General features: G+C 39.2%; 1 protein-coding gene across 10 annotated transcripts in view; it reads right to left on the bottom strand.

Annotated features, from left to right (window-relative positions):
- Positions 1-12367, bottom strand: part of GADL1 (glutamate decarboxylase like 1) — a 345574-nt gene that overhangs the window by 105740 nt on the left and 227467 nt on the right. For all 10 annotated transcript variants that reach the window (XM_084987315.1, XM_084987314.1, XM_084987313.1 and 7 more), the window contains one exon: positions 8267-8383. In XM_084987315.1, the coding sequence (XP_084843441.1) occupies positions 8267-8383 (117 nt within the window). The remainder of the gene's footprint in view (positions 1-8266; positions 8384-12367) is intronic.

The raw sequence follows: 12367 nt of genomic DNA on the forward strand, positions 1-12367 counted from the left end.
TAACACATACACACTACTATACATAAAATAGACAACCATCAAGGACCTACTGTATAGCACAGGGAACCATGCTCAATATTTTGTAATAACTTGTAAGGGAAATGAATCTGAAGAAAGAATATATATAAGTGAATCATTTTGCTGTGCACTTGAAACTAACACAATATTATAAATCAACTATGATTTAAAAAAAGGTCTTTCTATGGACTTAGAGATTATAATACTAGGTGAAGTCAGACAGAGAAACACAAATGTCACATGAGGTCACCAATATGTAGAATCATTGATAATAAGGACTTGTTCACAAAACAAACAGACTCAAAGATTTCAAAACTAAACCAAACCAATGGGGAAATGCTGAGGTGGGGCATAGACTGGGAGGTTGGGATTGGTATATGCACATTGCTATATACAAAAACAATCAGTAACAAGGACCTACTCTATAGCTTAGAGAAATCTACTCAGTACTCTATGACAGCCTATATGGGAAAAGATTGAAAAAAGAATGGATATATATGTATATGAATGGCTTTTTTACTTTGTTGTACACCTGAAACTAAAACAACATTGTAAGTCACCTATATACCAATAAAATTTATTTTAAAAAAAGATATTTCTAAAAATTTTATGCTCCAAATTTTGACCTTGAGCATTTTAGTATTACTATACTAAATAATATTTTAACTCAACAAATATTTATTATATATCCAAATGGACTGACACTAACCTTTCTGCTAGAAATACAACTAAGCAAAACACTAAAATAGTAACTCAAAAAAAAGGCAAGGAAACCCCAATATCATGTAGAAAGAAATGGCAAGACTGTGTGTAATGTGGATGCAGAGGATGAAGGACATGAGAGGTCTCCACAATCCCAGGATACCATGGAAGCTGAAGCCATGGGTGGACTATAAAGATGCCCTTTGATTATACTTAAAAATGGCTAGACCCACTAAGAAGAGGAGAGAAAGAACTCAAATAAACAAAATTATAAATGAAAAAGGAGAAATCACAACGGATACAGTAGAAATACAAAAAGCCATAAGAGAATACTATGAACAACTATATGGTAACAAGTTTGACAATCTGGAAGAAATGGACAGTTTTCTAGAATCTTACAGCCTGCCAAAACTGAATCAAGAAGAAACACACCAACTGAACAGACCGATCACTAGAAATGAAACTGAAGATGTCATAAAAGCACACCCTACAAATAAAAGTCCAGGACCAGATGGCTTCACAGGCGAATTCTATCAAACATATAAAGAGGATCTGGTGCCCATCCTCCTTAAACTTTTTCAAAAGGTTGAAGAAGAAGGAATACTCCCAAAGACATTCTATGATGCCACCATCACCCTCATTCCAAAACCAGACAAAGATAATACCAAAAAATAAAACTATTAGCCAATATCTTTGATGAATATAGATGCAAAAAGTCTCAACAAAATCTTAGCCAACCGAATCCAACAACATATCAAAAAGATCACACACCATGACCAGGTAGGGTTCATCCCAGGTTCACAAGGATGGTTCAACATAGGCAAATCAATCAATGTCATATACCACATTAACAAAAGAAAAATCAAAAATCATATGATCATTTCAATAGATGCAGAAAAAGCATCTGACAAAGTCCAACACCCATTCATGATCAAGACCCTCGCCAAAGTGGGTATAGAGGGAACATTCCTGAATATCATCAAAGCCCTTTATGACAAACCCACAGCAAATATAATACTCAATGGGGAAAAACTGAAAGCCTTCTCACTCAAATCTGGAACAAGACAGGGATGCCCACTCTCACCACTGCTCTTCAGCATAGTTGTGGAAGTCCTAGCCACAGCAATTAGACAAACAAAAGAAATAAAAGGCATCCATATAGGAAGAGAAGAGATAAAACTGTCACTGTACGCAGATGACATGATACTATACATAGAAAACCCAAAGGACTCAACCCCAAAACTACTTGAACTGATTAATAAATTCAGCAAAGTAGCAGGATATAAGATTAACATTCAGAAATCAGTCACATTTCTGTATACCAGCAATGAAATATTAGAAAAGGAATACAAAAATACGATACCTTTTAAAATTGCACCTCACAAAATCAAATACCTCAGAATACACCTGACCAAGGAGGTAAAGGACTTATACGCCAAGAACTATAAAACTTTAATCAAAGAAATCAAAGAAGATATAAAGAAATGGAAAGATATTCCATGCTCCTGGATTGGAAAAATCAACATTGTACAAATGGCCATACTACCCAAAGCGATCTACAGATTCAATGCAATCCCTATCAAATTACCCATGACATTTTTCACAGAACTAGAACAAACAATCCAAACATTTATATGGAACCACAAAAGACCCAGAATTGCCAAAGCAATCCTGAGGAACAAAAACCAAGCAAGAGGCATAACTCTCCCAGGCTTCAGGCAATACTACAAAGCCACAGTCATCAAGACAGTGTGGTACTGGTACCAAAACAGACAGACAGACCAATGGAACAGAATAAAGAACCCAGAAATAAACCCTGACACCTATGGTCAATTAATCTTTGACAAGGGAGGCAAGAACATCAAATGGGAAAAAGAAAGTCTATTCAGCAAGCATTGCTGGGAAACCTGGACAGCTGCATGCAAAGCAATGAAACTAGAACACACCCTCACACCATGCACAAAAATAAACTCCAAATGGCTGAAAGACTTAAATATACGACAGGACACCATCAAACTCCTAGAAGAAAACACAGGCAAAACACTCTCTGACATCAACATCATGAATATTTTCTCAGGTCAGTCTCCCAAAGCAATAGAAATTAGAGCAAACATAAACCCATGGGACCTCATCAAACTGAAAAGCTTTTGCACAGCAAAGGAAACCCAAAAGAAAACAAAAAGGCAACTTTCAGAATGGGAGAAAATAGTTTCAAATGATGCAACTGACAAGGACTTCATCTCTAGAATATATGAGCAACTTATACAACTTGACAGCAAAAAAGCCAATCAACCAATGGAAAAATGGGCAAAAGACCTGAATAGACATTTCTCCAAGGAAGACATACAGATGGCCAACAAGCACATGAAAAAATGCTCAACATTGCTGATTATAAGAGAAATGCAAATCAAAACTACCATGAGATACCACCTCACACCAGTCAGAATGGCCCTCATTAATAAGTCCACAAATAACAAGTGCTGGAGGGGCTGTAGAGAAAAGGGAACCCTCCTGCACTGCTGGTGGGAATGTAAACTGGTACAGCCACTATGGAGAACAGTTTGGAGATACCTTAGAAATCTATACATAGACCTTCCATATGACCCTGCAATCCCACTCTTGGGCATCTATCCGGACAAAACTCTACTTAAAAGAGACACATGCACCCGCATGTTCATTGCAGCACTATTCACAATAGCCAAGACATGGAAACAACCCAAATGTCCATCGACAGATGATTGGATTCGGAAGAGGTGGTGTATATACACAATGGAATACTACTCAGCCATAAAAAAGAATGACATAATGCCATTTGCAACAACATGGATGGAACTAGAGAATCTCATACTGAGTGAAATGAGTCAGAAAGACAAGGACAAATACCATATGATATCACTTATAACTGGAATCTAATACCCAGCACAAATGAACATCTCCACAGAAAAGAAAATCATGGACTTGGAGAATAGACTTTTGGCTGCCCGATGGGAGAGGGAGGGAGTGGGAGGGTTTGGGAGCTTGGGCTTATCAGATACAACTTAGAATAGATTAACAAGGAGATCCTGCTCAGTGGCATTGAGAACTATGTCTAGATACTCATATTGTAACAGAACAAAGGGTGGGGAAAAATGTATACATGTAAGGATAACTTGATCCCCATGCTGTACAGCGGGGAGCGGGGGGGAAATAAAATGTCTCTGTCATTCGGGGCTGGGCCCAAGGGAAGTGAGTCATCCAGGGCACTTATTCCCCGAGTTGGGCTCTTGAATGGCCCTAGGAGTGAAGGTCTCCTTAATTTTCAAGTACCACACTGAGTCTCTTATTTCTCCCATTGAGTCTTCCTCCCACACCTCCAGGCTTGCTCATATGGGACTTACTTTCCTCCCCTCTCCTTTGTGCATAATGTTTACCCCTCCAATAAGCCTGCTTTGGTTCCAGCCCCACTTCCATGGCCTAGACTCTCCAGTGACCAATGGGGTTCCCAAAGGTTTGTGAGCTGAAGGTGGTGTGCAGGTTAAAGATTACCAGGTAAAGGATGATGCTCGGGGTTGTCAGTCAAGTCTCCTGGCTGCTGCCCTCTCTCCCTCACTGGCATTCATTACGGGCCACATGTAACCAAGGCCGAGCTATGGAGGCAACTGCCCTCAGCCTCTAGGAAAACCTTATCTGAAACTGCTAAGTAAGGATCCCCCAGGACTGGGTTTTGAGACCTTGACCCTCATGAACATGAAAATGACTTAGTTATTAGGTTCTCTTACTTCTCTTACACACCCTAAACACTAAGTTGCTTACGTTCCTCAATCCTTTTATCCCCCAGCCTCATAAAGAACCTACCAGTGGAACTAGGGTAAGTTCTAATGGGCAAGACCCAGTCACATCCATTTACTCTCACCCTTTCCACCCACCCGTGGGGCCTCCTGCTCTGTCCTCTGCCTCTTCTTTCTCCTTAAAAAGGAGACAATATTCTGTCAATCTTAGTGAGCAGGACTGCAGTTTTAAAATTACATGAACTCTTTCAAGGCATCAGTTCAGTGGTTTACCAAGTGGTTACGCAGGGTTAGGAACAGCTCATCCACAAATGTGCTCCTCAAAAGGGATGAAAGGAGAAAATAACAGCCCTGATGCTAGTGTCCTACCTCTTCATCCCAAAGCCTTCAACAACACCAAACCAATGGATGCCATTTACTGAGCTATCAGTTAGGCACCATTTTAATACCTTTTTTTTAAGTAATTCATTAATAAATAAATTGTAGGACCGGTCTGGAAAGGGAAGTGGAGGCAGGGTGAAGCAGAGGTGGCAGCCTCTAAAGCCCATGATTTTAGACACAATGTTTGCCACCCTCCTGGAACTTAGTTGTGCTGTGAGCCACAAGGGAAGTTCAGCCCTTCACAGAACTTAGGATGGAGTGTGGGTGAAACACTGCAAAAGTATTTCTGGGAGAGAAGAGCTGGACTAGCCCTGAAATCCTGGTCTGAGGCAGAGGCGAGAATAACTCTGGCTCTTGTGGCTAAAGAATGGTCCTGGGGGCAAAAAGTTCCAACAGAATCAAAGTTTTTCTCATTCAGTTTTTTTAAAATGCTTGGTAATTAACCAAACTTAAGATATTATCTAATATAAGAGTACCATGTTTTCGTGGCTTGTTAGGAAGGAAAAAACAATATTAACATATCAATCTCAGGTACATTAAAAATGTAAACAAAATGTATATCTTAGAAATAATTAGTATGGAGTTTCTGTTGTGGCTCAGCGGTAATGAACATGACCGGTATCCATGAGGATGCAGGTTTGATCCCTGGCTTTGCTCAGTGGGTTAAGGATCAAGCATTGCCGAGAGCTGCAGTGTAGGCTGCAGATGTGGCTCAGATCCCATGTTGCTGTGGCTGTAGTGTAGGCTGGCAGCTGCAGCTATGGTTTGACCCTTGGCCTGGGAACGTCTATATGCTACCAGGTGTGGCCCTAAAAAGCAAAAAAAAAAAAAAAAAAAAAAAAGCAAAAAAAGAGACAAGAAATAATAAGTGTGGTATATAGGTAGGATGATTGGGTTTTATGAAAAAGTCAGAAGAACAAGCAACTCTAATCACAGTTTTAAAAAGAAATTAGGTAAATGCCAGTTTTTAATATTTTAAAGGAGCTATAAAATATCCTTTAGAAAATTTCAAATAGGCCAAAGCAATTGGTTTAATTTTATTAATTTTTTATCTTTAATGAACTACCCTTAGTATATTAAGTTTCTTCAAAAGAAGTTAACATGGTCCTATATAAAATTTTATCAACAGAATCAATGTCTGCAATATTGGGGGATAAATGGGCACTGTCTCAGTGCTGGAGCTAATTTATTTTATTTTATTTTATTTTATTTTTTTGCCTGTTAAAGCTATACCTGTGGCATATGGAAGTTCCCAGGCCAGGGGTCAAATGTGAGCTAGAGTTGATGAATCACGCCACAGCCATCGGAAGGCAAGATCTCAGCCGCATATGTGACCGACACCACAGCTTACAGCAATGCCATATTCTTAACCCACTGAGTGAGGCCAGGGATTGAAACCACATCTTCACAGAGACAACACTGGATCCTTAACCCACTGAGCCACAATGGGAACTCTTGGAGATAATTTTTTTAATAGGTCAGATAAACTGCTGTCAAATTTATTCTAATACTACAGACGTTCGACTAGATGTCTATTCCATGCAAAAGGAATAATTTGTGTGACTTAAATATTTCCTTATAAAAGTGTTTTCTTCAAAAATTCCACCTTTGATAAATCCAGAGAGGTTTTAACTCCTATATTATAAATCATAATTCTCTCTAAGCCCCATAAATCTTTTCATATCCTTCCCAATTTGGAAAATGCTGTAGTTACTCTGTTCTACATAAACTATATAATCCATATTTGATGTTTCTTTTATGAGAGTAGAATTATTAAGTATAACTGCTGACATATTTGATTTTGCCCCATTTCCACAGTCACAAAAGTACTTATTTCATATTATCTTTTAGGACAAAATATATTATTATGCTTCTAAGTCTATAAAAATCAGTAAGATATAAGCAGAAATGTGAACAGAAACAGATACTACAATCCCATTTAAAGAAGTCACAAATAATTCACCTGATGTATTGCCATTGGCATACTAATCAAGCCTATAACTCCAAAGAGCTTTGTATGACTACAGCTGCTTTTACCAGATATTAGCATACATTTAATGAAAGCTTGAGTTGCTGAAAAATTCTCTCCATATTATATCATAGACACTTTACCCTGAAAGCAGAAAATCATCCAAACTACAAAAATTATGTGTAGGTGTATCTCTCAAGTTCTGAGTTACCTTTCATTCAGCAAGTCAAAAATACTGTTCTTCCTTTTTCTGATAAGGAGGGTATGAACCACTCACCTAGCAGAGGAAAGTTCCCTAAAGTCTCATCAGCCTGTTTGCAGTCCCTTCTAGTGGGTAGAATCAAACTAATTAACTCCTGGTTTCACACACACATAAAGAAAACTAAAAAGCTCAATAAGAATTCATAACTGGCTGAATTTGACTTTTTAATTTTAGATAAGTAGAATTTTAAGAGTTACTTTTTTTTTTTTTTTGTCTTTTTGCCTTTTTTTTCTAGGGCTGCACCCACGGCACATGGAGGTTCCCAGGCTAGGGGTCTAATCAGACCTGTAGCCGCTGGCCTACGCCACAGAAACAGCAACACGGTATCTGAGCTGCATCTGCGATCTACACCACAGCTCACGGCAACACCAGATCCTTAACCCACTGAGCAAGGCCAGGGATCGGACCTGCAGCCTCATGGCTCCTACTTGGATTCATTAACCATTGCGCCACGACGGGAACTCCTTAAGAGTTACTTTCAATTAAGGAAAAATGTATTATGAACAACCCCAAGACCTATCTAATTAATTGGGGGGGGGGCAACCATTTATTTAAGTTAGAAAATTGTGAAGACTATATCATCCCTGCCCCCATCAAAGAGTTATCTATGACAGATCCAGATAAAACTTGAATTTTTTTGTGTTCATTTCCATTTTTGTTATTTTTGTTTTGGAGAAACCTGAAGTCACACAGCTTTCTGCATTTTCTGGCTGACTGGGATCACAGAATGTTAGAGCTAGAAGATCTTTTACTGACCATGTCAATCATTTCCCTCTTTACAAATGAAACCCAAACCCAAAGGGCTGGGGTCACACTGAAGAAAAGGCAGATCAGAATCCAAAATCAGCCATCAATTCCACAATTCAACATGGTCCCTCACACTGTGTTACCCTAGTGACAGTAGATTTAAGAGACCAAAGAAATGATTCAGAAGAAAAGAGGAAATAAAGTCTGGAAAATTTAAAAAAAAATGTGTATTAAGTTTTAGGATCTTCTTCTTTATCACCTTCCAGGAAACAACATGCTTATTTCCCCAATTATAAATATACATTTAAATATAAGTAGTTAGGGACTTCATATTTAGTTCCTGAGAATATGAAAAACTTCCCACCAAAGATGCAAAAAGGCCAGAGAGCCAAAGAAATGCGCACACACAGGTGAACTTACGTCCACGTGGAGCCAGAGGCCATGTCTCTCGCAGATGTCTGCTATCTCATTCAGGGGATCGAAGGCCCCCAGCACCGTGGTACCAGATGTGGCACAGACAAGGAATGGAGCTGCGCCCTGCAGAAAGGACCCACACTTGAGAATTACAAGAATCGTCATCATCACCACCAAATATGCTCTGTAGTAGGCTGCTAAACACAAAGCTTATACATTTATCTGGTTTTTTTAGAGATAAACATTAATTCAGTGAGCGTGTTTAAACTTCATCCCCTGGCATCTAGTCAGTATAAACAGGTTAAGGAAACAGAAAATGCCATGCCAACAGTAGTCCTTTGTCCCAGCTCCACAGGCATCTTTATTCTTTTCACTCTCATTTTGTTTCTTCGTTTTTTCTGTTCTCTAGCCTTCCCAGATAGAAGTGTATAAGCTCAAGGGCCCCGGCAAACTGGCATCCTGTGTGATTCTTAACTCCTCCCTTGGGAGCCTCACTGGGGCCACACTCACATCAGCATTGTTACTCTTCTCCAAATAAGAAGGAACAGGACTGGGAGACAAACATTAGCTCTGGGGAGCGAACCATGCAGGCCTATCTGCTGCCACTGGGTGAAGCAGGTACAGTTACAAGGCAAGGGATGTGCTCAGGTACAGATCTGGTATCAGAAAGGATAGGGTAACCTCACTGGGAGACACTCCCCCAAAATGAGTGCTGCAATTGAGAAAGTCATTAGAAGCTGCTGGAAAAGAGAATCTGAGTCTTTCTGCCATCCTCCTGCTGGTGGCTGCATCTTACAGAAAGAGCAGGTGCCTGTGTGAAACAGGGAGGGAAGGCAGGCAGAGATGAATGGTAACTCCAGTGGAGTGAGCTGCCCCCCGACCTCCGCCCCACGGGGGATTTTATGGCAGCAGGTAGAGGAGAGTACACGAGGTCTATCCCAATATGCCGGCAGGGTGTGATGCTCTCTGTGGAAGTCCCCCCAGGGGTATTTGCAGGCAAAGGTAGGGGTCAGGGAGCAAGTAAAATCCTGATTCTAGAGCACCAGGAGTTAGTGACAAGAATGCATATTGTCCCTCAAAGACATTTTAGGATGGAGTCATGTTTCCCTCAGTTTTATCTTGAAGTGCACTTGTTCTTACAATATATTTTTATGTCCCATTTAATGTCAGGGGTGTTCAGTTCGAACAAGATTCATTCCTATTAGCTGACTTTGACAGAAAGACGTTATTTCTTGATGGAAAGTGGGTCAGAACAAGGATGCTTCCCCACCTGTGGGCTGAGATGCATAGGGACCAAAGTGATGGCACGAAATGGATTCCTTTGCCATTTGGGGAGATGGCAGTGACACATGGAATCCAGTCCACCAGGCCTCCTAGAGTAGAGCCAATAGGTGACAGAGCCCCAGGAAGCACAGGCTTTGGGACACCCCTATACTCAACTACCAACGGATTATGTCTTTATCATATCCATGACCTAAATGAAATGAGACCGGATTTATATCAATCATTAAAAGCAATAGAAAAAGTAATTTACTAAAACCATTGACGGTATCTTCAATGGCTGGGCTTTCCTTATAAACTCTATAACATGCTAACGATAGTGAGAAAATATCTGTGCAAGCTCTTATAACCCAGAAATCACCCTTTTCACAATCAGGCTATAAATATAAGATCCAGAAATTAAACTTTTGTAATCTGGATTTAACATTCCAATTCCCCACCCCCTCTTCTCATATCTCATGCTATAAATGAGAAAATCTAAGGGAAACAGAATTGATTGTGTGTTGCCAATCAGCTGTCTTCCCTAAGAAAATGTGTCATCTCAAATATTCATATACAAAAGTACCTCCAATTATTCAGTGTTTATGCTAGTTTTATCCTCTTATAACCACTTCAGAGCTTCTGATGCTTCTGTGTAATGGCACCAAGGTAAAGGTCACTGCTCAGCAGATATTTAATGGATTGTGATTGTTCAGGGAATTGAATCCCAGCAGAAAAAAAGCTGATGTACTCTTTCTTCCATCTTTAACAGTATGAGTTAAAAGCTTGAAGCCAAAAACTAGGTCTGAAGCTACTGAGAAAAAGAAACTAGTCATCAGGTATTAGAATTTCAGAATGGACACAAGGTTTGTCCTCAGTGAATCCAAGCTTAAGTTTTTTAACTGTCTTAAAAGGCAACTGAGTAGGCATGGCAACTCTAACCCTGACGCCCTACTTTCAAATGTGCCTGAAGCAATTTTTACTTTTTAAAAACTTCTCTTTTCAAGTTCTCAACTTCAGGATATGTCACTTGCATAGTCTTTTCACCATCAAAACAAACAAAAATTTGAACAATAAAAATAATAATGACTGCAGAACTAATTTATTAGTGGAATAAAACCTATCCAATAGGCTAGAAGGAGGACGAGTTCTTATTGATTCTTTAAAATGAAAAAAAAAAAAGGTTTGGCTATCTTTCAGGATGTTTGGCAACTCACTCACTATTCTGAAAATTGGTAAATAAGGGAAAATAATAAAATAGTGGTTCTGTCTTGCTTGTTCAAACTGTTACCTTGGGAAACCAAATAGGGTTGAAGGAACAAAAATGTTTATGGTAGTAGATCTGCCACTAAATGAAGAAGGAATGACAGAATGAATTAGAACATTATCTAATTAAATAATGGGTCTAGATGATGCTGACAAATGGCAGCAAAATCCATGAGGTGAGAGGTTGATGAAGAGCTCTATGATAGATGGTTTGTGATGATTATCACAAAATGAGGCCCAAGACCTCTGCTGATCAAAGGACAAATGCCAGCCATGAAGCTTTCCTAGTAAAAATTCCAACCTGAATCTCACCAAGTTTCAACAGAGAGAACAGATGGAGGTAGAGAGGAAAGGAGCACTTCGAATCTCAAATTCTTGATGGAACTGACAAAATTTATAATGAGGAAAACTCTACAGGACAAAGGACTTGGTTTCTTCAACAGATCAACTGGAATGGAGAAAAAAGGAGGGGGACTATAGATTAGAAAAGATTTATGTGATATATCAACCAAGTGCAACACATGGACCTTGAATGAAGCCGACTACTAAAAAGGCAATGTGAGAAATCTGAACACAGAGTGAATATCTGATGTCATTAAGAAATTATTCTTTCTTATAATGGTGTTATTTTTTAAGAAAGAGTACCTAACCTCTCACAGATGTACTGAACTATTTACAGATCAGATGATCTGATGTGTGGGATATTCTTCAAACTAATCTAGTGGTGATGGGAGGGGATGTGGCATAGATGAGATGGTATGGAGCATAAGATAATGATTACAGAAGTCACATGACAGGTGTATGGTATCTCATAATGTTAGTTTCATATATACTTGAAATTTTACATAACAAAAAATTTAAAATTCAAAAAAGAAAGGAGGGGAAGGAGGAAGGCAGGGAGGAAGGAGAAAAACCTGGGGGAGGGGGAGAGGAGGGAGAAAGGAAGGAAGGAAGTGGGGGAGGGAGGGAAGGAAGGAAAAGAAGGAACCATATAAACCATAAAAAAGTACAGTCAAGGGATTCCCATCATGGCACAGTGGAAACAAATCCGACTAGGAACCATGAGATTGTGGCCTTGTTCAGTGGGTTAAGGATCGGCACTGTCATGAGCTGTGGTGTAGGTCACAGATGGAGCTCTGATCTGGCATTGCTGTGGCTGTGGTGTAGGCTGGCAGCTGTAGCTCCGATTTGACCCCTAGCCTGGGAACTTCCACATGCCACAGGTATGGCCCTAAAAAGAAAAAAAAAATACAGTCAATATTCCCCAATGAAAAGCATTAATGACATAAAACTTTTTTTGATAGGGACTTCTATCAAGACATAAGAACAAGATGAAATTAGATTTTAAAAAGAGATAAAACTAGAAGGTGATATCCATGGTTCATAGCAGAACAAACAGGTTGTAATGTAGAATTTTACCCAAGAAAAATAAATCTGATAATCTTTATCTCCTGACAACTTCAAATCCACTTGTCAATGGAATATCAAAAAAAAATGTGTATCTAAGAACACACATCTGAAACCAACACATCTGCAATAAAGGCATAACTTTTAAGTACAGAATTTCAAACTAAATAATCT

The sequence above is a fragment of the Sus scrofa genome, chromosome 13, assembly GCF_054392235.1.
Source record: "Sus scrofa isolate SSC_HxYL_T2T_F1_AM1 chromosome 13, Sscrofa_HxYL_maternal_Yorkshire_Landrace_v2.0, whole genome shotgun sequence".
Classification (NCBI taxonomy): Eukaryota; Metazoa; Chordata; class Mammalia; order Artiodactyla; family Suidae; genus Sus; species Sus scrofa.